This window comes from Carcharodon carcharias, chromosome 2 (genome assembly GCF_017639515.1).
Source record: "Carcharodon carcharias isolate sCarCar2 chromosome 2, sCarCar2.pri, whole genome shotgun sequence".
Classification (NCBI taxonomy): Eukaryota; Metazoa; Chordata; class Chondrichthyes; order Lamniformes; family Lamnidae; genus Carcharodon; species Carcharodon carcharias.
Genome location: NC_054468.1, coordinates 122256504 through 122282904, shown reverse-complemented (window position 1 = coordinate 122282904; position 26401 = coordinate 122256504). Strand labels below are relative to the sequence as shown.

General features: G+C 43.2%; 1 protein-coding gene across 1 annotated transcript in view; it reads left to right on the top strand.

Annotated features, from left to right (window-relative positions):
- Nucleotides 1–26014, top strand: part of LOC121286886 (actin-related protein 2) — a 44869-nt gene extending 18855 nt beyond the window's left edge. The window contains exons 4-9 of the mRNA XM_041204107.1: nucleotides 6127–6199; nucleotides 10966–11102; nucleotides 18115–18264; nucleotides 18972–19117; nucleotides 19386–19518; nucleotides 23867–26014. Of these exons, the coding sequence (XP_041060041.1) occupies nucleotides 6127–6199; nucleotides 10966–11102; nucleotides 18115–18264; nucleotides 18972–19117; nucleotides 19386–19518; nucleotides 23867–24037 (810 nt within the window). The 3' untranslated portion in view covers nucleotides 24038–26014. The remainder of the gene's footprint in view (nucleotides 1–6126; nucleotides 6200–10965; nucleotides 11103–18114; nucleotides 18265–18971; nucleotides 19118–19385; nucleotides 19519–23866) is intronic.
- Nucleotides 26015–26401: the final 387 nt, after the last annotated feature.

Here is a 26401-nt window from a genome sequence, read left to right as displayed (position 1 = left end):
TCTTAGCTTCCTGATTGTAGAGCTAGTTGCGTTCATTACATTTCCTAGTTGTGCGTTATTTAACAATATGCTACACAATGAGTGAACCACTTCACATTTATTTCAGCGTTACCAATGGTAAAGGCCAAATCACAAGGGGCCTGGACAGAGTAGAAAAGGCAAAGGCATTCGCACTCAGGAAAGGATCGAGAACAAGAGGGCACAGATTTTAAAGTCATTGGCAAAGGAGAGGGAAAAATCTTTTCCTGGCAGCGCGTGGTTAGGGTTTGGAATGCACTGCTCAAATGTGTACTGGGGGCAGGTTCAATGGAAGCATTCAAAAGGGAATGAGATGGTTATCTGATAAGGAAGAATGTGCAGGGTTATGGGGAGAAGACGGGAGAATGAACAATTCTCTCAGTGCCATTCTGAGAGCTGGTGCAGACGTGATGGACCAAATGGCCTGCTGCCCAGTAAATATTCTGTTTGCTGAAGCCTGCAGTCACCATATACATGAAGTTATCTGTCAGTATAGCATTGTACTGCACATGTACATTGTGTCCTGTTTTATAGAATGTAACAAACTTTCAGTAAAAGGAAAATTGATTTTAGTTTATCTGCTGGCCATAGTGTTGCTAATTCTGATTCGATGCATTCCTGGAAGTTTTCATCACCTGAAGTGCCTCCAATGACCTTGCCCCCACACTCCCATCATCGGTCTGTCCTTCAGTCTCACTACCTTCTCACAGCCATTCAGAAAGTGAACAAACTTTCCCTTAGTCAATTGGATTAAGTTTGATCATCAGTGAAACAGCCAATTCCTGCTTCTCCCACCATTTGAAATATTTTTACAACTAATGAATTAAAATCTTCAAAGTAAAAGAGCACCTTATTTGAAAGATGCCGGATTTTTTTCTTGAGGTGTTGCTTGCAGCACCGTCCTGGAGATTAATCTCAAATTCCCAGAGAAATAAAAGCACAGAAACACAGAAAATTGGAGCAGGAGTAGGCCTTTCAGCCCTTCGAGCCTGTTCTGTCATTCAATATGATCATCGCTGATCCATATTCACGGTCTCGCCCCATGCTCCTTAACGCTTTAGTCTAGAAATCCATCTAGTTCGTCAAATATATTCAGTGACTTGGCCTCCATGTCCTTCTGTGGCAGAGAATTCCATAGGTTCGCTACCCTCTGAGTGAAGAAGTTTCTCCTCATCTAAATGGTCTACCCTGTATCCTCAGACTGTAACCCCTTGTTCTAGACCCTCCCAGCCAGAGAAAACATCATTCCTACACCATATCCACTGGCTCTCCCTTATCTATTCTGCTAGTTATGCCCTCAACAAATACCAGTAGGTTTGTCAAACATGATTTCCCTTTCATAAATCCATGCTGACTGTCTAACCCTGTTGATATTTTCTAAGTATCCTGTTTTCACATCCTTTATAATAGACTCTAGCATTTTTTCCCTACTACTGATGTTAGGCTAACCGGTCTGTAATTCCCTGTTTTTCTCCCCCTCTTTTTTTTAAATAGTGGGGTTACATTTGCCACCTCAAATCTGCTGGTTCTGTTCCAAAATTCTGTAGATTCAGGAAGATGGCACCAACATATCCACTATTTCCATGGCTGCCATCTTTAGTAATCTGGGATGCTGGTTATCAGGCCCTGGGGATTTATTGGTTTTCAGTCATAGAGTCAGAGGTCTACAGCACAGAAAAAGGCCCTTCGGCCCATCAAGTCTGCTGGTCAAACAAGTACCTAACTGTTCTAATCCCATTTTCTAGCTCTAGGCCCATGGCATCGCAAGTGCACATCCAAATACTTAAATGTTATGAGGGTTTCTGCCTCTATCATCCTTTCAGGCAGGGAGCTCCAGATTCCCACCACCATCTGGGTGAAAAAATTCTTCCTCATATCCCCTCCAAACCTCCTGCCCCTTACCTTAAATCTATGACCCCTGGTATTGATCCCTCCACCAAGGGGAAAAGTTCCTCCTTGTCTACCCTATCTATGCCTCTCATAATCATGTCCCCTCTCAATCTCTTCTGCTGCAAGGAAAATAACCCGTCTTTCCAATCTCTCCTCATAACTAAAACTCTCCAGCCAGGCAGCATCCTGGTAAATCTCCTCTGCACTCTCTCTAGTGCAATCACATTCTTCCTATAATGCAGATTCCAGAACTGCACGCAATACTTGAGCTGTGGCCTAACCAGTGTTTTATACAGTCCCAGCATAACCTTTCTGCTCTTATATTCTATGCTTTGGCTAATAAAGGCAAGTATCCCATATGCCGCCTTAACCACCTTGTCTACCTGTCTCGCTACCTTAAGGCCCATTAGTTTTTCCAGCACTATTGCTTTAGTAACACTAATTTCTTTCAATTCCTCCTTCTCAATAGACTCTTGGTTCCCTAGCATTTCTGGGAAGTTATTTGTCTTCCTCTGTGAAGACGGAACTAAAGTAGTTGTTTAATTGCTCTGCCATATCCTTGTTCTCTATTATAAATTCTGCCATTTCGGACTGTAAGGGACCTACATTTGTCTTCACTAAACTTTTCGTTTTACGTAGAAGCTTTCACAGTCTACTTTTATGTTCCTTGCAAGTTTACTGTCATACTCTATTTTTTCCCCCCTCTTAAACAATCTTTTGGTCCCCCTTTGCTGAATTCTAAACTGCTCCCAATCCTCAGGCTTGCTACTTTTTCTAGCAAGTTTATATGACTCCTCTTTGGATCTAATACAATCCTTAATTTCTTTTATTAGCCATGGTTAGGCCACTTTTCCTGTTGTTTTTGCGCTAGAAAGGGATGTATAATTGTTGCAATGCATACATTCGTTCCTTAAATATTAGCCATCACCTATCCACCGTCATGCCTTTTAATAAATTTCCCCAATCTATCTTAGTAAACTCACATTTCATACCTTTGTAGTTTCCTCTTTTTGGATTTAGGGCCCTAGTTTCGGATCAGACTACTTCACTTTCCATCCTAAGAATTATAACATGTTGTGGTCATTGTTCCCTAACTGACCCCGCACAACAAGATTATTAGTTAACCCCTTCTCATCGCACACAGCCAAATCTAGGATAGCCTGTTCCTCAGTTGGTTCCTCGATGTACTGGTCTAAAAAACCATCTCGTGTACGCTCCAGGAATTCCCCCACCACAGTATTATTGCTAATTTGGTTTGCCCAGTCTATATGTAGATTAAAGTCACCCATGATTACTGTAGCTCCCTTGTTACATGTATCTCTAATTTCCTGTTTAATACTGTCCTCTACCTTTATCACGAATGTTTGGAGCCCAATGTATAACTCCCACTAACGTTTTCCACCCTTTGTTGTTTCATAGCTCCACCCAGACTGATTCTACATCCAGATTTTGAGCCATATTCCCCCTCACTATTGCTCATCTTTAACTAGCAATTCTGCCACCTATTCCTTTTTGCCTATCCTTCCTAAATATTGAGTACCCTTGGCTATTCAGTTCCCAGCCTTGGTCACCCTGCAGTCATGCCTCTGTAATCGCAATCATATCATACCTGTTAATGTGCTGTTAATTCATCTATCTTATTGCGAATGCTCTGTGCGTTGAGATACACTGCCTTTAGACTTGTCTTTTTAACATTTTTATACATCTTTTTGTACTGTGGCCCCATTTGCTACTAGCCCTTGTTTCACCTGCCTTTCACTTTTGCTTTCTATTTGTCTGCCTTTCATTCCTATCTTTATTTTCCTCTCTTGTGTCTACCTGCTCAGGTTCCCACACCCCTGCCACTCTAGCTTAAACCCTTCCCCACAGTACTAGTGAATATCCCTGTGAGGATATTGGTCCCAGTCTTGCTGGGGGGCAACCCATCTAGCTTGTACAGGTCCCATCTTTACCAGAATAGGCCCAAAGGCCTTGGTAATCTAAATCCCTTCCTCCCTGCACCCTCTCCAGCTACGCATTCATCTGTTCTCTTCTCCTATCCCTGATCTCGCTAGCACGTAGCACTGGAAGTAATCCTGAGATTACTACCTTTTGAGGTCTTGCTTTTCGATCCTGGTGTCACGTCTGCGGCTGCAGAGATGTCTATCTGTTCCCCTTACGATAGAATCCCCCATCACTATTGCTCTTCTACAAACCCCCCCAACCCCCGGCGCAGATGAGCCACTTGTGGTATCACAAACTTGGCTCTCGCTGCGCATTCCCCTGAGAAACCATCTTCCTCAGCAGTATCCGAAACAGAAAATCTGATGGAGAGGCAGATGGGTCCAGGGGACTCCTGCACTACCTGCCTAGCGCTTTAACTATCTGCACGTGCACTCTTTTCCTGCAGTGTGACCACCTCATATATATGCTATCCATGAAGATCTCATCCTTGTGGATACTCCACAGTGACTCCACCTGCAGCTTCAGCTCCAAAATGTGGATTTTGAGTAGCTGCAGCTGAAGTCATCACCTGTACATGTGGTCGCCCTGGGTACTAGGGGATGGCGGGGGAGGTGGTGGCTGTGGTAGAAGGGCTCCCGTCTTCCCATGATATTTTGTGACTGTGATATGTCAACGTGATCATTCCATCTTCCTTCCCTGTTGCTTTACCCAGTAAAGAGAGAGAGTACAGAGAGCAGTGGTGGGTTTTGTTTAGCTTTGGTTTGCTGTTTGGAAGAGTTCTAAACTCTGCACGTCAGTGAGGGATAAAAGCCACAGTCTAATATTGAATTGTACCCAAGGTGTGGACTTTGTGCAGATACTGTGTGGGAGGGGGTGGGGACAAGGGGAGCATTATAAAGCCAAATCCCTAACTATTCAATCAACTAAAATAAAGAATTTGGCAAATGTTCACCAAATTCCTATAGACTGTTGTTTTATCAGAATTAACATTTTATTTGTTGATCTCTCCTGGACTTGAACATGAGTCATGATCAAGGGTTAGAGACTGGGAATAATTGGACCAGTTGGGTAGACATGATTTAGTTTACATTCCATAAGTGTTACAGCATAAAGACACCGATTTTGGCGCTCATTTATCTGCTTTTGAAATCTAATGTGAAATGTTGGGAGCTGAAACTGTTAAGGCATGAAATACTTTATTAAAAATGGGGTGACATTGTGTGGTAACTGACACAAGCTTCATTTAATTCTGCAAAGGAAACCCCCAAAAATGCACACTGATGCATTAAAGGGAGTTCTTGTTCATCAAGGTGTTATTCTCAGAACAGAATGTGCTCTGCTCTTCAAGCCATTCCATACACCATCTAGCAGTGGCATTCCATACGTCACCCTGGCTTAACATCTTTCACTTCAACAAAATCCTGTGGAAGATGCTGGTCCTGCCAGCCCCCCCACTTTCAAGTGTGAACAGAATGGCATGATCCAACCTGCTGACCCCAAACCACTGCATCACAATCATTATAACTGTGTCCTGACACAGTATTTCTCCCAGGAACTGACTCGTTGGGTTAAAAGCAGGGTGCAGGGGTGACAGATTATTTGTGTAAAGTGGGATTAGGCTGGCTGGTTCACTTGTTGACTGGCGCAGGCAGGAAGGGCTGAATGGCCTCCTTCCACGCTGGAAAGTTAAATGATTCGATGATTTCAGAATTCCTGCTCTCTAATTTTAGAATCATACGCATTGTTGACAACTTCCAAAATTGAAATTTCTTACCACCTCCCCAGTAGCATGGTTTGTAAAGTAGATCAAATGCAAGTCAAAACCTACCTTTATGTTGCAATGAGTAAGGATGTAGACTAAATTACATCTACTCAAACCGCATTATAGGGGAGGAATTTCAACATCTCCCAGTAATCATGCTTGGCTTACTGAGTGGAACTCATCACAGTCCAACCATGAAGGACTTGAGCATTCATGTTTTCTCACATGATGAGCTGGCCGATCAGAGCAATGATCTGAGGTTGAGAGGAGACTTGCTTCCTTCAGTTTTCAAATGCATAGTCAAGCAAGACCCAGAGTAGATTTCTGAAAACCAGACTATTGCGTCACTCAGGCTAGGAATATTTAAAATTCAGGCAGCAAAGTAAGAGGAGCTAGGCAGGTCTAAGGATGTATTATACTTATTGGCTCTTTGTCAATTGGTTTAAAAATGTAAGAGGGATAAGATGGATGGAAAGGTGAGGCTGGCTAACAAGTTATTTTCTTTGTTTCAGGTGATGTTTGAAACATACCAGTTTAGTGGAGTCTACATTGCTATTCAAGCTGTACTCACACTGTATGCTCAAGGTACGTATGCCTGAGATTCAGTTGAATCGGGAGAAATGCTAAAGTTAAACCAAGATGTAAGGTAAAGGCTTATGGACCAAAAGTTGCTTTGAAATTGCAATTAAATTGATCAGACTAATCTCTTCATTTGTAAAACTTTGGCAGATCTCTTGCAGAATTTGAGTAAGTTGGAGGATTCAGCCTGTCACTTATATGTGTTGCTGCCAACTGCATCGTGACCTGTGAATATAATTGCCCTGACACCTTCCTGTCACATCAGAGCCTTGAATACAATAATCTGCCCTTTATCTTCAAGTTCTAAAGTGCTACAAGGAATGGAAGATGTCCTGTAGGATGACTAAACAAAAATTAAAAATTACTATTTGCCTAATCTCAGTAAAATGTTAAAATCATTAATTTTGCTATGTAGGCAGGTTAAAAATGAAATACCACAGTAAAATTGAATCACCCAACATAATTGTAAAAATGTAAAAAATTATAACTTAAATTTGGAAACTGCATAATAAAGTAACCATATGAGAATTCAAACATTAGAAAATGGGGTGAAGAGTAACATGAAACATTGGAAGAGGATTTTTTTTAAAACTCTAAAAAGAATATGGGATGAAGGATGTGAAACAGGCAGCATCACGTGTTTTGGAAGTTTAACATGGGGTGGGAGTTGTGGTTGGCAGGGAGAGGTTTCGTGACCCATTGTTGACAACATAGAGTGAAATGGTTTCAAACTATCATTTTAAGCTGAAAATAAAAATGTATTGTATCACAAAAGTTTAAACTTGCCTCTTCTCATCTAGACCGGGAGGCTGTAAAATTTGTTGTGCTCTGGGGGCTGAAACACGGAATGGCAGCCGAATTGTGGATCTGCACAGGATCTTGCAGCTTGATTCAATGTTAAACTGGCAGTGGGAACTTCTTTGGAAGAATCACCAGGTGGTTATAGGGGATTATCGATGCCCAAATGTTGCCATTTTTACATGAGAGGTGTTAACCTTCCTGGAAAAGACAGCATGTCACACATGCAGTTTAAACATATATTTGTCAACCTCCTGCCTCACCTGTGATACAGCCACTGACCTGCAACTTCCAGCCTCACAATCAGTCAGGTAGAGGCAAAACCTTGATGATTTTAAGGAAAGATTCAAGACTTTACTCTCCAGCTTCCTAAGATGATCAACAAAAGTATAACTCAAAGCTGCATATTCGAACTTCTGGAATACAAAAAGATAATTCCTTAACAGACTAGTTTTAATAAAATTGAGCAATGTCCTTTAGATTTTTTTTTTGAAATTCATACAAACAAACCCATATTAATTTTAACCCCAGATTCCTGGTAGAGTGACAAATAGGATCAAAAAATAATGTCCTGGTGGAAATGAGAACATAAAAGGAGTAGAAAGATGAGCTGAAAGGCTGTGATGAGGGAGGTAGAATGCGAGGAGACTCGGGTGCAACATAAGCTTGAGCCCAAACTAATTGGACCCAGTGGCCTGTTACTGTGTCTTATATTCTATGTAGCGCATCCTCAGACCACCATTGGAAATTGATCTTAAGTAAATGAATACTTAGATCCCCTGTGGGCAAGCTTTCACAGGTGTCTGGTCAATTCCCTGCAATAGAAGTGAAGGAACACTCAGCATATCTGCAGTTCAAGTAAGAGCCATGTCTCCCACTTCAGTGTCATTATCTGTTTTCACATGTCCATATAGGTTTATATTTGGAGTGTTTTTGCAGGTGCTTTTTGGAACCCATTACTTTTGCTGGCTTTCTAGGTTAGCATATATGATGACGATCTGGGGGAGTGAGACTTAACTGTTCTTAACCTACATTAACAAGCTGGATTCCGAAGTGGAATGCAAACTAGTCATACTTGTACTTATTACCAAACAAAGACATAAAGGTCTTGGGGTATAGAGGAGGTTTACCAGGGTATTACCAGGGATGAGAGAATGTTGGTAAAGTTTAGACTGTTCTGCTTGGAACAAAGAAGGTTTGAGGTGACTGAATGGAGGTTTATACAACGAGAGGGTTTTATAGAGTAGATCAGAGAAAAATTATATAAATGTATAAAAGATCTCTTAGAGCTTTTTCAAAGAAGAGCAAAGTAGTTTCCTTTGGTGTCCTGGCCAATGTTTATCTCTCAATCAACATCACAACAACATTCAGGTCATTATCTCATTGCTGTTTGTGGGAGCTTGCTGCGTGCAAGTTGGCTGCTGTGTTTCCTACATTACAACAGTGATTATACTTCAAAAAAGTACTTAATTGGCTTTAAAGCAGCTTGAGCTGCCCGGTGGTGGTGAAAGGCGCTATATAAATACAAGTCTTTTCTTTTTAGTTTAAAAATCATTGGCGAATGATCTAGAGGGAAGATGAGAATCTTTTCGCTCAGTTGTCAGGATCTGAAAAGGTGGTGGAAGCTGATGGTGCAAGTAGTTTTAATAGGGATTGAGCAGGTTCTTGAGGGTAAGGAACTGACTGGGCTACTGATAAAAAGCAGGGAGTGGGGGGGGGATAGGCCAACTGACCTCCTGTGCTCTAAGTTTCTATCATTGTACGAAGGAAGAGTTCTTGGATCTGAGGTGGATGCTCTGACATTAAACAAATCAGTTTAAATATTTTAAGTATTCACTTAGGTGACAAATTAAATTGATTATAGGTAAGCACAAGAAGCATTCAACATAGAAAAGCGGCCAGCTGGAGTACTATTTGCATAGATTTGAAGTAGCTTTGGGTTATATGCAGGACATCTGGAGGCTTGAGTAACTTAAGTACTCAAATAGTTAATTCACTGTGAAGTGAAGCAAAGAGAATGTCTAACTATATGGACAAAACAGCAGAAGACAACTAAAAGGAAGTGAGATTAGGCTGTGCAATGCTCTGGTCATATCATACCCGGAGTGCTGCGTCCAGTTTCAGTCACTGAAAGATTCAAGCCTTGCAAATGTGGTGCAGCAAAGATCATGAAACACATTTCTATCATTCAAGGACTGAAAAGATTGGGTAGACTTGGGATTTTAGTCCTAAGAGTTGATCTGATATTGTAAGAAGTAAATCGCAACACTTTCCAATCAGGTCTTAATGTTAGAACATAGGTGCAGGTTCAAACCACCAAAAGGCACATTAAGGATTGATCATGTGAAATTCTACTGTAGGTTGGGAGCAGAGGCAAAAACCCTGGAATCATTACTGAAGCCTATGAGGTTCTTTCCGGGTGAATGAGCTTAGTTGGGGTAAATGAATGTCATCATCCATGTTCATCTTTTGTACAATTTAAAGTAATGTGTTTTTAACAACGACAAAATTCCACAAGATTTTGACAGCATTTTTATTAACAATGATCCATCCTCTCAAACAAATATTGATTGGCTTGCTTGCTATGTGCAGAATGTTAAAAGCAAGGTTCTCCTCCTAGCTTCCTTGAACTCCGCCATAGATGGGGATTGCAATGGTCCCAGTTGCTCTGCTCAATCAGATTAGCTAAAGCATCACAGACTGTGGTTTGAAACTAAAATAACTTGTATAGAAATGAAATTTTAAATTGGGTTAGTGATAACTTTTAACATGGAGGAGAACTGGGTTAGATTTATTTCAGTTGGACGCTTGCTGTAAAATGGGTCATTCAGACCCTGATTCCATCAAAGCCCTGTACTGGTGAAACTGAGTTCTGAAATTTATATCTTAAGTGCTTTTGGGAAGTGCCTGTATATTTACAATTTCTTTGGCTGGTGAAACAACAGCATTTACTTTGGAGCTACTCCCTAACTGGGAGAGAAATGGCTGCTGTCCTGTTCTTGTGCTTGACTGCTTTCCACACTTTTCCCTGCAACACCAATTTACAGTTTTTCTTAACAGTTTTAATATAGACTCTGTCCCCATTCTCTTTGTGGGGAGATGGTAATAAAATGACCCACTGAGCCATGGTAGGAAAGTTAGAGGTGATTAAAAGCTTGGCCAGAATAGTTGGGTTTGAGGAGGGGCTATGGTGACTTGACCATTAATGAAGAGAGAGAAATGCAAAGAGGACAAGGGTCAGTGGATCAGAGGCTAGGAGGGAATGGAGACACTTGGATTTCAATTTCCGGTTGCTTAGTGGCATGGAGTTAGAGTGGACCTGTGACAGGGTTGCTAGTTTTGGTCAAGTGTGACTTTATCAACACTCAAATTGGGGAATGAGGTGGAGGATGTAAACTCCAAGGAGGGCCTTGAGTTTGCAGGTGGCAGTAGCTCCCAGAGGCTCTTGATAGTGATGAGTGAATAGAGACAAAGGTGAGAAGTGGCAGGTGGGGTTAAGCGGCCTTAGTGAGGGCTAGAAGTGGAGTTTGAATCTTACTCCAGTGCCCTAGCATGCCAAGACTCTACATTAACCTGATTGAAATTGAGTGCCAGGGAGTGGTGCTTATACCAGTGAATAAAACCACAACTTCATTCTTGAGATGTTCAGGCAAACATTCTGACTTGTTTGTGACTTAATCAGACAATCTGATAGCATTGAGGTGCCTGCAGAGACCATAATGGTACTCCGTAATGGGAGCTAAGCTATTGCCAAGGTGCTTTGGGGCATGAGGGTGTGACAAATGATGGAGTGTGTAACCAGGTAGGTGCTGAGTATGAGGGAGAGGCAACATACTGTTACAGCATCACTGAGCTGAGTATTATCAGATAACCTCCCAGTTACTGTACTTCCAGTAACAATGGTTTGTTTTCATTCACAAGTGTCATGTTGAATCGTCCTACCCTGATGAACTCTTTGCCCTTCTACTTCTCAGGTTTACTGACTGGTGTGGTTGTGGACTCGGGTGATGGAGTGACACACATCTGTCCTGTGTATGAAGGGTTTTCACTGCCACACCTAACGCGGAGGCTTGATATTGCTGGCAGGGATATTACCCGATACCTCATTAAGGTGACGAATTTGGTTGTATTACTCACTATCTGTGTTAAATAGCTGAGCTGTGTTTTACTGTCTTTCTGCGCTGCCTACTGCTCATTGATTATGCTTCTAAAGTTGCTGATGAAATGCAGAAAAGACCGGGAATTCATCTTGGGAATAAAAATAATTCATCCCTGTCGATTACAGAAGAATACAAAACCAGTATGTCTGCAGTTTAGGAAATGGATTTCAAATCGTGAGAGGAGGGGGGTTTGGGTGGGGGAAGGAAGGAGGGAGGGAGGAGAGGAGTTTGGGGTGGGGGAAGGAGGGAGGAGAGGGGTTCGGGGTGGGGGAAGGAGGGAGGGAGGAGAGGGGTTCGGGGTGGGGGAGGGAGGGAGGGAGGAGAGGGGTTCGGGGTGGGGGAAGGAGGGAGGGAGGAGAGGGGTTCGGGGTGGGGGAAGGAGGGAGGGAGGAGAGGGGTTCGGGGTGGGGGAAGGAGGGAGGGAGGAGAGGGGTTCGGGGTGGGGGAAGGAGGGAGGGAGGAGAGGGGTTCGGGGTGGGGGAAGGAGGGAGGGAGGAGAGGGGTTCGGGGTGGGGGAAGGAGGGAGGGAGGAGAGGGGTTCGGGGTGGGGGAAGGAGGGAGGGAGGAGAGGGGTTCGGGGTGGGGGAAGGAGGGAGGGAGGAGAGGGGTTCGGGGTGGGGGAAGGAGGGAGGGAGGAGAGGGGTTCGGGGTGGGGGAAGGAGGGAGGGAGGAGAGGGGTTCGGGGTGGGGGAAGGAGGGAGGGAGGAGAGGGGTTCGGGGTGGGGGAAGGAGGGAGGGAGGAGAGGGGTTCGGGGTGGGGGAAGGAGGGAGGGAGGAGAGGGGTTCGGGGTGGGGGAAGGAGGGAGGGAGGAGAGGGGTTCGGGGTGGGGGAAGGAGGGAGGGAGGAGAGGGGTTCGGGGTGGGGGAAGGAGGGAGGGAGGAGAGGGGTTTGGGGAGGGGGCGGGAGGGGGAGGGGACGGGGTTGATTAGGGGAGGGAGGGATAGCAGGATGGGTGGGAGGTTGGGCAGGAAATCTGAGATGGCTGAAGAAATTTGTATCAATCCATGAGAATGAGACATTTTGGCGACGAGGTGGTGAGATGGGGAGGGAGGGCTGGCCGTTTGCAACATACAAGTGGAATTGGAGTCTGCCACTAGATGTCACTATGGGGCGAAATGAAGATGAGACCCAGGCACAGGGCACATTGTTGAGGAACTCTGGGTGCACCTATGGCTGGAGATGAACTGGAACCACAATAGGCAGGCTCATGGAAGAGATGGGAGCACCTTGCCAAGTATTGCAGAGGGGAGAGAATAATGTCACCTAGTTTGGTGCTTGTGCATGTTTGCAGCTGTCAGTCTGCTCAACTTGTAGAATTGTGTTGTTCGAACATGGACCACTGAAACTTCAACTGTGGTTGATAAATCAAACTTTTATTCCTGTAGTCTGCCTGTCAAAGTGGCTTGTGTTCCATGTTGTAATTGGATGCACTCTTCTTTAAAAAAAAAAGTGACTTTTTGCTCCAGGAACATTTAAGTAATTGGTCGGTAAATGTCCTACGTTATTGGATATGTCTGGTTGTCGCTTCCACTGGTGATATTGTTGGGATGAAGCATGGTGAACTGTGATGTTTATCGTGCTCTTCCTCCAAACGCTACATACCCCTGTATATGTGATTTGACTGGCTGTCTGGATTGCATTGAGAAGTCTCTGTCCCATTCTCATTGCTCACCTTCCTGGCCATGTGCACAAACCATTGGAAAGAATTTCCAGACAGCAGGAAATGTTTTGGTGGTTCTTGGCCCTATAGTGTACAGTTAGTGGAGGAGAAATAATAACAAAATGCTGACAATACTCAGCACGTGTGACAGTCTCTGTGGAGGGAGTTAATGTAGCTTTCACCAGGGGGAGGTGGAGGACAAATAAACTCTTTGGAGTTCCCAAATTTTCCACCTGCTTTGTGCATTTGTAACGACAGTGACTGAAGCCTGTCTGTCCTGCTGACCATTCTGCTGTTCCTCCAAAGATCGGGGACTTATTTCATGATGGGTGCAAGCTGATCCTCACATGATATCTGGCTAGTGAAATCAATAATGGTAATCCTAACATATGAACATACGAATCAGGAGTAGGCCATTCAGCCCCTCGAGCCTGCTCCGCCATTCAATAAGATCATGGCTGATCTAATTGTGGCCTCACATCTTTCCTGTGTGTGCGCACACACCCTGTAACCCCCAACTCCATTGTCAATCAAAATCCTAACTCGACCTTGAATAAGTTCAGTGACCAAACCTGCACTGCCTTCTGGGGAAGAGAATTCCACAGACTAACGATCCTCAGAAAAAAAAATTTCTCTTCTCTGTCTTAAACTCTGTCCCCTCGCTCTAGTCTGTCCCCAAATGGGAAGCATCCAACTCCAATCGTTACAGGCCCAGCCTGTCCACACTTTCCACATAAGATAAGTCCCTTATCCCAGGAAACAGTCAAGTAAACCTTACTGCTTCTAAGGTGATTATATCCTTAAATAAGGAGTCCAAAACTACACAGTACTCCGGATGTAGTCTCACCAAGGCCTTGTACAACTGTGACAAAACATCCCTTCTTTGATACTTGATTCTCCTTGCAATAAATAAAATTCCATTTGCCTTCCTAATCATGTGCTGTACCTGCATTCTGTGTGATTCATATACCAGGACACCCAGATCCCTCTACCACAGAGCGCACCCTTTCTCCACTTAAATAATTTACTTTTCTATTCTTCCTGCCAAAGTGGACAGGTTCACATTTTCCCACATTATACTCCATCTGCCAATTTTTTGCCCACTCACTTAACCTTTATATCTCTTGCAAACTCCTTGGGTCCTTTTCACAGCTTACTCTCCCACCTGTCTTTGTCTCATCAAACTTAGCAACTAATCATTCAGCCCCTTCATCCATCAGATTATAGAGTTGAGACTCAGCACTGATCTCTGTGGTACTCCCAATTACAGCTTGCCAACCTGAAAATTACCCATTTATCCTTACTTTCTGCTTCCTGTCAGCTAACTAATGCTCTATCCATCCTAATATGTTACTCTACCCCTTGAGCATTTATTTTCTGTAGTAACCTTTGATGTGGCAGCTTATCTAATGTCTTTGGGAAATCCAAGCATACCATGTCTCCAATTTCCCCTTTATCCATGTTGCTTCTCTCTCCCTCAAAAAACTCTAATAAATTAGTGAAACCCTATTTCTCTTTTACAGAATCATGTTGACTCTGCCTGAATTTATGACTTTCTAAGTGCCCCGCTCTAACCTCCTTACTAACAGATTCCAGCATTTTCCCTGTGACAGATGTTAAGCTAACAGGCCTGTAGCTTTCTGCTTTCTGTCTCCTTCCTTCCTTGAATAAATGTGTTAGATTCACTATTTTCCAATCAGCTGGGACTTTTCCAGAGTCTATGGAATTTTGGAAGATTACAGCCGCTATCTCTGCAGCCACTTTAAGACCCTAGGATGCAGGCCAACAGGCCCAGGGGACATGTTAGCCTTCAATTCTAATACTGAGCACCCTTTCCCTGGTGAGTGTAATTGCTTTCAGTTCCTCCGCCCCTTTTCACCTCTTGATTTACAATTATTTCTGGGATGTTATTTGTGTTCCACAGTGAAGACAGACACACTATCTGTTCAGTGGATCCTCCATTTTGTTGTTTCCCTTTACTAATTCCCATTCTTTCTCTCTCTAGAGGACCAACCCTCACTTTAGTTACTCTGTTCCTTTTTAAATGCTTGTAGAAAGTCTTACTGCTATATTTCTAGCTAGCATTCCTGCATACTCTAATTTCTTCCTCCTGATGGGTTTTCTCTTCCTGACTCATCTTTCGCCCCTCCCCTTGCAGTGCCTCTAAACTCCATGCCACAACATTCTGGATGCGTGCTCAGGTTAGTTTGCCTGGGCCCATTTTCCAGTTGTGTTTTTCAGGCGCCCATGGGACGGAGGATGTTGGCCCTCTATTGGGTCTTGTCTCCATGCTGGCTCCTGGAGTCCAGTTATAATAGTTTTTTCTCTTTAATGCCTGTTTTTGCTTTGAACCTTGTGCAGTGGTTCTCTCCTTTTTCTGTTTCTCCAAATGTATCTATCGTCTGTTGTAGTTTGAGATTCCACCACCAGGTGGTGCTGTAGTGCCATCTGGTGACAATAAGTGGAACTGCAGAAATGAATTGTCATTGTAGTGATGGACCTACGGAGTAACCGACTGCAGCCGGGCAGAAGGAAGAGCAAATTATGGGGTCGCTGACTTCAGCCATCGTGACGTCACTCCATATTTTGTCACATTGCTGCCAGTTATGAGTAATGATGCTGGAGGCCTGGCAACAGTGTGATTAATTGACTTGAAATAGATTCTCTGAATTAAATTGAAATGGCCTGTCAGCACATAGCTGTGCTGACTGAAATGACACTATAATGCTTGCTGACCAGGGTGTGTTTGATTTGGATTATTGACAGACAGCTTGCCCTTTGTCCTTAAAACAATTCCTTTCCTTTTTTTAAAAAACATATTTCCTTAAACACTTATTGTTGCCAATCTGTTATGTCACCAGTTTGACTTGAACATTCTCAAAATAAATGAATGCCTAAAAAAGATGATTCAATTGCATTATTGATGTTTAATCCATGGCAGGCTGCTTTTAACTATGGGGAATTGTCTATAGAGTAACTCCAAGGGCAGGGAGAAGTGGCTACACTGCTTTCCAATTCACCATTCTGCCTTCTGTGGCTTTTTCTCATTTGAAATGCAGGGAAATACAGACTAGGTACAAATACAAACCAGTAGTGGCAGCGACACAGCAGACAGTGATGTTTAGTGTGTGGCTTACTGAGCTCAGCACTGCAGGAAAACCCTGCGGCCAAACATGCTGACCGGACAGTGCTGTGAAATGGAGAGGGTGTGTTCAGTCAGACAAAAGTGTGTTCAGCGTCCCAGGAAAAAGGAATTTCACAAACGTTGTTATCGAGTCTGCAGGCTTTTTTTTTAAAAAAAAAGCTTGGATGGAGGGTCCCCATTTCAAGTTGAAGTCTTTAAAATCTGACTCTGTTGAGCCACTTATGCTAAATTGCCCCAGCTAGCTTTCATGGGTTACTTGCATAGAAACTAGGAGCAGCAGTAGGCCATTCATTATGATCATTGCTGATCATCCAGCTCACTAGCCTGCTCCTGTTTTCTCCCCATACCCTTTAATTCCTTTCACCTCAAGAGCTATATCTAATTCCTTTTTGAAAACATACAATATTTTGGTCTCAACTACTTTCTGTGGTAACGAATTCCACAGGCTCACCACTCTCTGGGTGAAGAAATTTCTCCTCATCTCAGTCCTAAATGGTCTACCCCGTATCCTCAGACTGTGATCCCTGGTTCTGGACTCCCCCACCATTGGGAACATCCTTCCTGCATCCACCCTGTCTAGTCCTGTTAGAATTTTATAGGTTTCTATGAGATCCTCTCCCCCACCTCGTTCTTCTGAACTCCAGTGAATATAATCCTAATTGACTCCATCTCTCCTCATGTCAGTCCTACCATCCCAGGAATCAGTTGGGTAAATCTTCGCTGCACTCTCTCTATAGCAAGTACATCCTTCCTCAGATAAGGAGACCAAAACTGCACACAATATTCCAGGTGTGGTCTCACCAAGACCCTGTATAATTGTAGCAAGACATCCCTGCTCCTGTAATCGAATCCTCTGGCTATGAAGGCCAACATACCATTTGCCTTCTTTACCGCCTGCTGCACCCGCATGCTTACCTTCAACAACTGGTGTACGAGGACACCCAGGTCTCGTTGCACATTCCCCTCTCTCAATTTATAGCCATTCAGATAATCTGCCTTCCTGTTTTTGCTACCAAAATAGATAACCTCACATTTATGCACGTTATACTGCATCTGCCATGCACTTGCCCACTCACTCAGCTTGTCCAAATCACACTGAAGCATCTCTGCATCCTCCTCACAGCTCACCCTCCCACCCAGCTTTGTGTCATCTGCAAATTTGGAGATATTACATTTAATTCCCTCATCTAAATCATTAATATATATTGTGAATAACTGGGGTACCAGCACCGATCCCTGTGGTACCCCACTAGTCACTGCCCGCCATTCGGAAGAAGACCCGTTTATTCCTACTCTTTGTTTCCAGTCTGCCAACCAGTTTTCTGTCCATCTCAATACTCTACCCTCAATCCCATGCGCTTTAATTTTACACGCCAATCTCTTATGTGGGACTTTGTCGAAAGCCTTCTGAAAGTCCAACTTGAATAGTTGTTGCATTCTTTAATTCAAGGTTGTGGCTTCAAGCCCATGTCATGCCTTAGCATGTAATCGACAGAGAGGCTGAGACCTCTGCAGTGCTGACGGGCTCTGCATAATCGCATTATCATTTTTCAAGCTGGGGTGTTAAGCTATTTCTTGGTGATTTTGGGAAGAGGGCTAAGGTCTGTTCTCAGTATCCTAGGCAGTATCGCCCCCTCAGTCAGCATGAGCTGAAACGCTATCTGCTGATTCCCTTGCTCCTCCGATACTGTAAATCAGTAAATTGCTGCATTTGTCAACTAAACAATTATCCAAAAGTAATGAATTGGCTATGAAATGCTGCATTTGTGACATGAATTACTGAACTGTAAGGTTAGAGAGGTACTTACAGTGGGAAGATTTCAGTTATTACTACCTACTTGAGTCATGCTTAAATCATTAACAACTTGCACTGTTTACAATGTTAGTGAATTTAGAAACTTAATGGAACTAAGTTTCAAAATTCTTTTGCTTATCTGGTCTTTGCAATGGTGAAGTATTGTGTTCATGAGCATTCCCAGAATTCTAAAAGTACACTGAGCACAGGTGATGTAATTGCTGAGAATTTCTTTGCAAACACTTCACCTTGGGTATCAAGCCCTGGTGTGACTTATGCTGCCAGGCTTTGAAAGGCCAGCCTCTGTCTCTTGCTGTTCAGTGACTCTGTTACCTGGTATTGAACCATTTTTCACTTTGCAGTTACTCCTTCTGCGAGGCTACGCCTTCAACCACTCGGCTGATTTTGAAACCGTTCGCATGATGAAGGAGAAGCTGTGTTATGTGGGATACAACATTGAACAGGAGCAGAAGCTGGCATTGGAAACTACTGTATTAGTGGAGTCCTATACGGTGTGTATTCCTAAAGTCTAAATTAATGATTTCTTTGTTTTACGGAGTGTAGTTGTCTTGGAATCTGTAACTGTTGAATTCCTAAAGTTTAAAAGTGTTGTGAATTTGTTCAGCAGTAAGCAGAAAATAAAGATAGTTACTATACCTACTAAATAACTGCAATCCCTTCTAAGATTATTTCTCAATGATCTTTCCACTGTGTCTGCCATTTTACACCCCTCAAAAAATCCTTATCCTGGCTTTAAAGATTCACTCTTCTCTCCCTCCTCCCCTCTGTGTCCTCTCCCTCCTCCCCTCTGCCTCCCCACCCCGTCTCCTCCCCTCTGCCTCTTAGCCTCTCTGGGACATTGATCTATAGTCCCCCATTTAAGTGCCTATTCAAATCTCACCTGTAGGTTGAACAATAGGTCATTCACCCACAGTGCTGAGGGTGGTGCATTGTCATTGAGCTGGATCTTGTCCTGTCTTAATGCCCCTTCATTCAGTTCCCAGTAGGATTCACTGGCTACTCACTTCCCCTTCCAAATGTATGTTCTAAAAACATCCAAACAGTGAAAACCTGCTACTCATATCAGTGCTGAAAACAGCCCTCTGTCAGAATCACTTGCGATGTGACGTATTCCTTTTGGGGAGCAGTCAGTTTATATTTGTAGATTTGTACGTGCTACGTGTACTGGGTTTGAATTCTCAAAGCACAAGTATTTCAGCTTCCAGATGGCCGAGTTATTAAAGTTGGAGGAGAGCGGTTTGAAGCTGCTGAAGCCTTGTTTCAGCCTCATCTCATCAACGTTGAAGGTGTTGGTGTGGCTGAGTTACTTTTCAATACTATCCAGGCAGCTGACATTGATACCAGGTACGTGGGCAATGTACATTGGTTTTTCTAACTGTGGTATATCACTAATTACATGGCTCTGTGCAAATGCTCTCACTAGTGAATTAAGTTTCCCTGTGCTTTTAGACATTGCATCTGCTACAATCGGTTTTATTTTCTCAAAATTCCCTAACGAATTTTAGCTTGTGAATTTGTACCGAGTGATAGTCAAATACAACTTCAAAGCAGTGAGTATTTTTCCAATTGTTACCTGAGTGATTCGTTGCTGCCTGCAATTTTTCCCTCCCAGATCGGAATTCTACAAGCACATTGTCCTCTCTGGTGGCTCCACCATGTACCCTGGTTTACCTTCACGCCTGGAACGTGAGCTCAAACAGCTGTACCTTGAGCGTGTACTTAAAGGAGATGTCGAGAAACTTTCTGTAAGTCAAACTTTGTAATAAATGGTTCTTCAAATTTCTCCACTCAAGACTCTGGTAGGAACCTGGTTTAGTGGAGTGATGCAGTACAATTTAATTTAGTCCAATATCCAGAAAAACTTGGTATCTAATGCTGCAACTGTGTTCTCCCCTCCTGGTTCCAGTCTTGCTTTAAAAATTCTCATCCTTCCTTTCAAATCCATTTTTATGTACTAGAGAGCCACCTGCACTGGTGTCTCATCCTGTTTCTCCACCGTTACCTCTGTCCTCCAAGGGTGGCCCCTCCTGTTTCTCCTCTAGTTACTGTCCTTCGCTGCCATTATCCAAAATCAGTGTTAATTTTCATGTGTACACTGACGGCATCCAGCTCTCCCTCACCCCCACCTCTCTTGATCCCTCCGTTGTCACTAAATAATCAGACTGGTTATCTGACATCTAGCGTTGGGTAAGCAGAGCTTTCCTGTAACTAAATATCGGGAAGACCAAAATCACTGCCTCTGGTTGCTGGCACAAATTCCATCTGTCTCCTTGGCAACTGTCTGAGACTGAACCGGACAATATACCACCTTGGTGTCATATTAGAATCTGAGGTGAGCTTCTAACCACATACACGCCATCGCTCGGAGCATCTGCTTCCACCTCCATAACATCAGTTGACTCCATCCTGCCTCAGCTCATCTTGTGAAGCTCTAATTCGTGAGTTTATTACCGCTAGACTTGATTATTCCAATGCACTTCTGGCCTCCCATGTTCTATCCTCCATAAACTTGTTTTTATTACTTACTCACAGGATGTGGGCTTCGCTGGCTGGGCCAGCATTTATTGCCCATCACTAATTGCCTCTTGAGAAGGTGGTGGTGAGTTGCTGCCTTGAACCTCTGCAGTTCCTGTGGTGTAGGCACAACCACGATGTGGTTAGGAAGAGTTTCCAGATTTTGACCCAGTGACCGTGAAGGAACGGCAATATATTTCCAAGTCAGGATGGTGAGTGACTTGGAGGGGAACTTCCAGGTGGTGGTGTTCCCATCTATCTCTGCCCTTGCCCTTCTAGATGGTAGTGGCCGTGAGTTTGGAAGGTGCTGTCGAAGGATCTTTGGTGAATTCCTGCAGTACATATTGTAGATGGTACACACTGCTGCCACTGTGCATCGGTGGTGGAGAGAATGGATGTTTGTGGATGGGGTGCCAATCGAGCGGGCTGCTTTGTCCAGGACGCTGTCAAGCTTCTTGAGTGTTGTGGGAGCTGCACTCATCCAGGCAAATGGGGAGTATTCCATCACACTCCTGACTTGTGTCTTGTAGATGGTGGACAGGCTTTTGGGAGCCAGGAGGTGAGTTACTTGTTGCATAATTCCTAGCCCCTGACCTCTTGTAGCCACAGTATTTATGTGACTAGTTCAGTTTCTGGTCAGTGGTAACCCCCAGGATGTAGATAGTGGGGGATTCAGTAATGATACTGCCATTGAATGTCATGGAGCGATGGTTGGATTTTCTCTTGTTGGGGATAGTCTTTGCCTGATACTTGTGTGGCACAAATGTTACTTGCCACTTGTCAGCCTAAACCCGGATATTGTCCAGGTCTTGATGTATGGGCACAGACAGCTTCAGTATCTGAGAAGTCGCAAATGGTGCTAAATATTGTGTAATCATCAGTGAGCATCCCCACTTCTGACCTTCTGGAAGGAAGGTCATTGATGAAGCAGCTGAAGATGGTTGGGCTGAGGACACTACCCTGAGGAACTCCTGTAATGAATCCTGGAGCTGAGATGACAACCACAACCATCTTCCTTTGCTAAGCAAGTGCTGCTTGATAGTACTGTTGATGACCCCTTCCATCACTTTCCTGATGATCGAGAGTAGACTGGGGCGGAAATTGGCCGAGTTGGATTTGTCCTGTTTTTTGTGTACAGGACATACCTGGGCAATTTTCCACATAGCCAGGTGGATGCCAGTGTTTTGGCTGCACTGGAACAGCTTGGCTATGGGTACGGCAAGTTCTGGAGCACAAGCCTTCAGCACTATTGCTGGAATACTGTCAGAGCCCATAGCCTTTTCAGTATCCAGTGCCTTCAACCATTTCTTGATATCATGTGGAGTGAATCGAATTGGCTGAAGACTGGCATCTGTGATGCTGGGGACCTCCGGAGGAGGCCGAGATGGATCATCCACTCGGCACTTCCAGCTGTAGATTGAGCTTATCAAAAACTCTGCTGCCTGTGTCCTAACTTGCACCAGGTGTCATTCATCCATCGCCTGTGTGATTGCTGACCTACATTGATTTCCAGCCCAGCGATAACTCAAATTTTGTTTCCAAATCTCTCCACAGCCTTGTCCCACTCTGTGTGCAATGTCCTCCAACCCCACAAACCTCGTATCTCTGCACATCACCTGCTGGCCTCCTGTGCCTACCCTGATTTTAATGTAGCCTTCAGCTGTCTGGGCCCTCAGCTTCCCTCCGTCAGACCTCTCTGCCTCTCTCTCCCTTTGTAAGGCGCTGTCTAAAACTGACTTAGACCAAGGTTTTGGTGACTTTCCCTAATCATCTTCTGGCTCAGTATCAAATTTTGTTCAAGGGCATTCCCGTGATGTACTTTGGCGGCATATTAAAAATGCTATATAAATGCAACTGATGGTTGTAGTAGTAGTGTGCCTCCCCCATCCTCCCTCTCTCCCTCCTCTCCAATGGTAGAGGCTTAACTTTTATACACCTGTCTGGCGCTCTGTTCCTAAAATTCTGTGCAACCATTTATCTCCTTATTTTGAATGGCTCCTCAAACCTGTTCCTGCTTTCACTTATTCCCCTCAGTCTTGCTTCTCTCTTTTTCATGCTTGGTGTCTAATGCTGCCAGTTGTAAAATGCCTGCTGATGTTTTGAAGCATAGTGTGGCTGAATTTGATTGCTCACCATTTGAACAGCATGTGGATCATGTAGTCCCAAACAAATCATCTCGATAGCTGGGTAACCTCTGTCCTGCACAGTGCGTGAGAGTGGAGTGGTCATATTACTGACCTCATAATCCTGAGAATTTGAGTTCAAATTGAAGATTAAGACTTTGTGTTCAGTTTTTTTAAATCTGGAAATTAAAACCTGGTTGGAGTAAATAAAAAGTCAATGTGAGCTAATCGGTTTCTTGTAAAAACACAACTGAATCCCTGCCCTTGTAAAGAAGGAAATCTGACATAGTTATCTGGCCTGCGCTTATTTGTGACTCCAGTCCCACACCAACAACTTCCCTCTGAAGTGGCCTAGCATGCCTCTTACTTGAGGGCAGCATGGCATAGGTGATATATGCCACCCTTGCCAGTGGCTGCCAAGGATAAATGAATAATTAAAACAATCCCTTCCTCCGGCTCTTGATTCTTGCCACGAGGATCTCATTTAAAAAAAAATCATGCAGCTACCCACCCAGCAGCAAGCTGCACTTGTATATTACTGGGTCATGTCTGCCTGGGAGTCAGAGGGTTCTTAGTTTATCTCAGCTTTGCAATACTGAAGAAGTGCTGAATAGTCTGAGGTGCTGTCATTTGGATGCCGTTAAGCCAAGGCACATGCGGCCTTGAATGGTAAAGATTCCAGAGAACCGATGGTGGGGAGGGCGAGAGACACAAAGGAAAAGGGAGATTGAGGAAATAATGCTATCAAGGAGCAATCAACAAAGGTGGAAAAATCTTTTGGGAGTATGAAATACTTGCAGGAATAGTTTTTAAATCAATTTCCTTCAATCACTGCATTCCCTAAGTTGTCTTGTGATACAGTTTCGTGGACTGTGGTTGCTACTTGGCCTAAGTGAATACTATTTACAGGTGTACAGAGTGTTTGCAAGCTGCTGGATTCAACTGATCCTGATTGTGTCCCTATCTGATGTCTCTACATGCAGTACCAGTGGGAGTTCCTGTGAAATAACTGATTGGGAATCTGGGCTGATTCAGCACTTTGTGCGCTCCTCTTGAGAAATATGGTTGAGATGGAAGATTTACTCAGTTTATGGAGTCCTTCAGAAGCTGCTTTGTAATCTATCTTTGCCATTACATAAAAATGAGATATGAATAGATGCCTGTTAGAATGTTCTAGTGGAGCATAACCTGAATTAGTGATGCAATTAACAAGTGTCCTAGTAAAATTTGGCAATACAGTAATCAAGTCCCATTAGACACCCAAATAATCACCACAACTTTTACTAAAGGAAGAAATGAACATTGGAATCTGTTATCCAGTTGTATAAAAGGGATAGTTCAAGTAACTGAGCAGGATTTTTTTATTTTTGTTGGTGTGGAGGGAGAAATTAAACCTTGTTTAAAAAAGTATACTTTGGTAGTTTTTGACTTTTGCTGAATGTTTGCTTCCATACAGAAATTCAAGATTCGCATTGAAGATCCACCTCGGCGCAAGCACATGGTGTTTTTGGGTGGAGCTGTCCTAGCAGACATCATGAAGGACAAGGATAGCTTCTGGATGACCCGTCAGGAATACCAGGAGAAGGGCGTGCGTGTGTTAGAGAAACTTGGAGTGAATGTTCGATAAACTAACACATTTGTTCCAACGGTTCTTGCTGCTTTTTTTTTCTTGCTCATCTTTAAATCGTTTGACTATCTGACATGAATAGGCTTCTGCCCTTTGACTCCTGGGGGTCAGCTTTTGTTCACTGGTACTGCTGGTTTCCTGGGAGAGCTTTGTTTAATGTTTGTCAACTTGCCTAAATTTAAAAGCATTTAACTTGACTATTTCCTTACAAACAAAAAAAGGCCATGTGGGGTTTGGGATGGGATTGAGAAGGGCCTGTCTGCTGCATTGTGACAGCTCTGTAGGCACTTGGAGGGCTCCTGTAGGCTTTATTTGCATCCATAGCATTGGACTGCTAACTCTGTCTGCAGAACACCAGGTGGTTTGATGCTCTGGCTGAGAGGAGCTACTACATTCATTTAAAGAAAAAAGCAGCTTTCATTGCCACTATATTGCAGTGGTTAGCACTATTGACTTAATGATTTTTAACGTAGTTTCACCTTCAGGAAGTGGGGCCAGAGTATATTGTTAGTGTCATTTTTGTTTTCTTAACAAAGTCTTCATTGTAGTGTCCAGGGATGCGCAGTGGTAGTCGATTATTAAATTCGGTTCCAAGATTTTTCTGTTGTGGGATGTTTAAATGGTAAAAGCCAGCTAGCCTATTTAACTATGTATGTTGCTTCCTCTTTGAAACCGTGGTATGCAGTGATGCACATTTCTGATACGATACAATAAGAAATGTGGCAATGGACGTACAAAATACTCTTCATTTGGCGCAAAGCTGCAGCAAAAAGAAAACTTGTTCAGCCAAAAGGGACTGGGTTCCCTTGTGTTAGGTTTAAACTTTGTAGCTATGTTAAACTAAAATTAAACCTATATTATATAAATATATATAAAATATGAAAAGCTAGAACATATAAATTGATAGAGCTGATATTTAAGTTGATCAGCGCTCAATTGTGTCTGAAGCGCTTCATGTTGGAACTCATTAAATATTAAAGAGAAATTTTTTAAAAATGCAGCGTATACGGTTGCCCAGTGCCAGAAGAGTCGTCATAACTGGATCTTTTTTTCATATCAACTGCATAAATCAAAATAAAGCAAAGTGATTTGTAGATAATTGTGCATACATTGTTTAGATTGGTGTCATTGTGTAGGGTGAGATGGGGCATGTAATGTTTCAGTCATAGAATTGGGAACTGGGTGCAGATGGAGCCCACTCAGCCCGTCGTGCTTCTGCTGGTACTAATCTGCTGATCTGAACTATCCACTGCACTTTACCTGTAACTTTTAATATTTGTTTTTCTTCTAGTTTATCCAACTGTCTCTTAAATGCAATCGACTTGGCTTCAGTAGTTACCTGTAAAATGCATTCCATCTCCTAATGACCTTATTGTGTTGGGGTGGTGGTGGGAGGGAAGAGATCCTTCATACTGCAATTCCTATAGAACCAAACAGTGTAAATGTTGGTGCCAAACTTCTCAACTGTTATCTGCCAAATTTCAATAATAAAACTTGCAGCCTTGGGTCCCTATCAAATATGTTGAAAGGCTTGGTGTGCCTGCCTGTAACATACAAATCTAATATGAAGAGGGTGTGTGATCTATTTTAGAAAAACTGAATGAGTGGCATACAAGCTATTTGGAATGTCTTTAAGAAAACTCAAAGCCATTCAGAGTCCCCTTCAACTTATTTTAAAGAGATGTTATCTGACCTGGCAGCTCTAAATAGCTGAATTAACAAGGACCATACCTGCGTAACGTTCTTCAATTATCTTGGATCTTTAATAAAGTTTAATTATGGGTTACCCTCATTATCCTCCTTGCTTGAACCAGCACTGTGTTTCAGAATGAATAAACTGGTGAGAGTATTGTATGAACTTCAGTTTTTAATGGTTGCTCTGTTTCTTAAAAATGTATTGTGCAACTTTCAGAACCAAAAGTTGAGCAAACAACTTGTGTAAACGGTTGCTATTAAACTAGTGCAAAGTTGGCCACACAAAATTAATCAGCTATCTTTTGTACATAGGCTGCTTAGAGCACCTGGGTAATTTCACATTTAACTTCAGGGGCACTGAAAAGATTCAGAAGATGCATGCTCACTGTCACATAGTCAAATTAGAAAACTGCCTGTGGACAAGTCTTTATGATTATTTGCAACAGTACTATTACCCATCAAAGTAGGATCTTCAGCAAGGCTGGAATTGCTATCTTCTGTGTAAGCTCAGCAATTTTTTGAATTGGGTCTTTTTCATGCTAGGTGGATTCAATCACTGTGATTTGATTGACCCCAATTCTTAGGGCTGTTGGCTCTGTGAAGCTCACGGTAGCTGCAGTCACTGCCTGTCTCCCAGTGATGAGTCTTAACATCAGAAGTGAGGTCAAT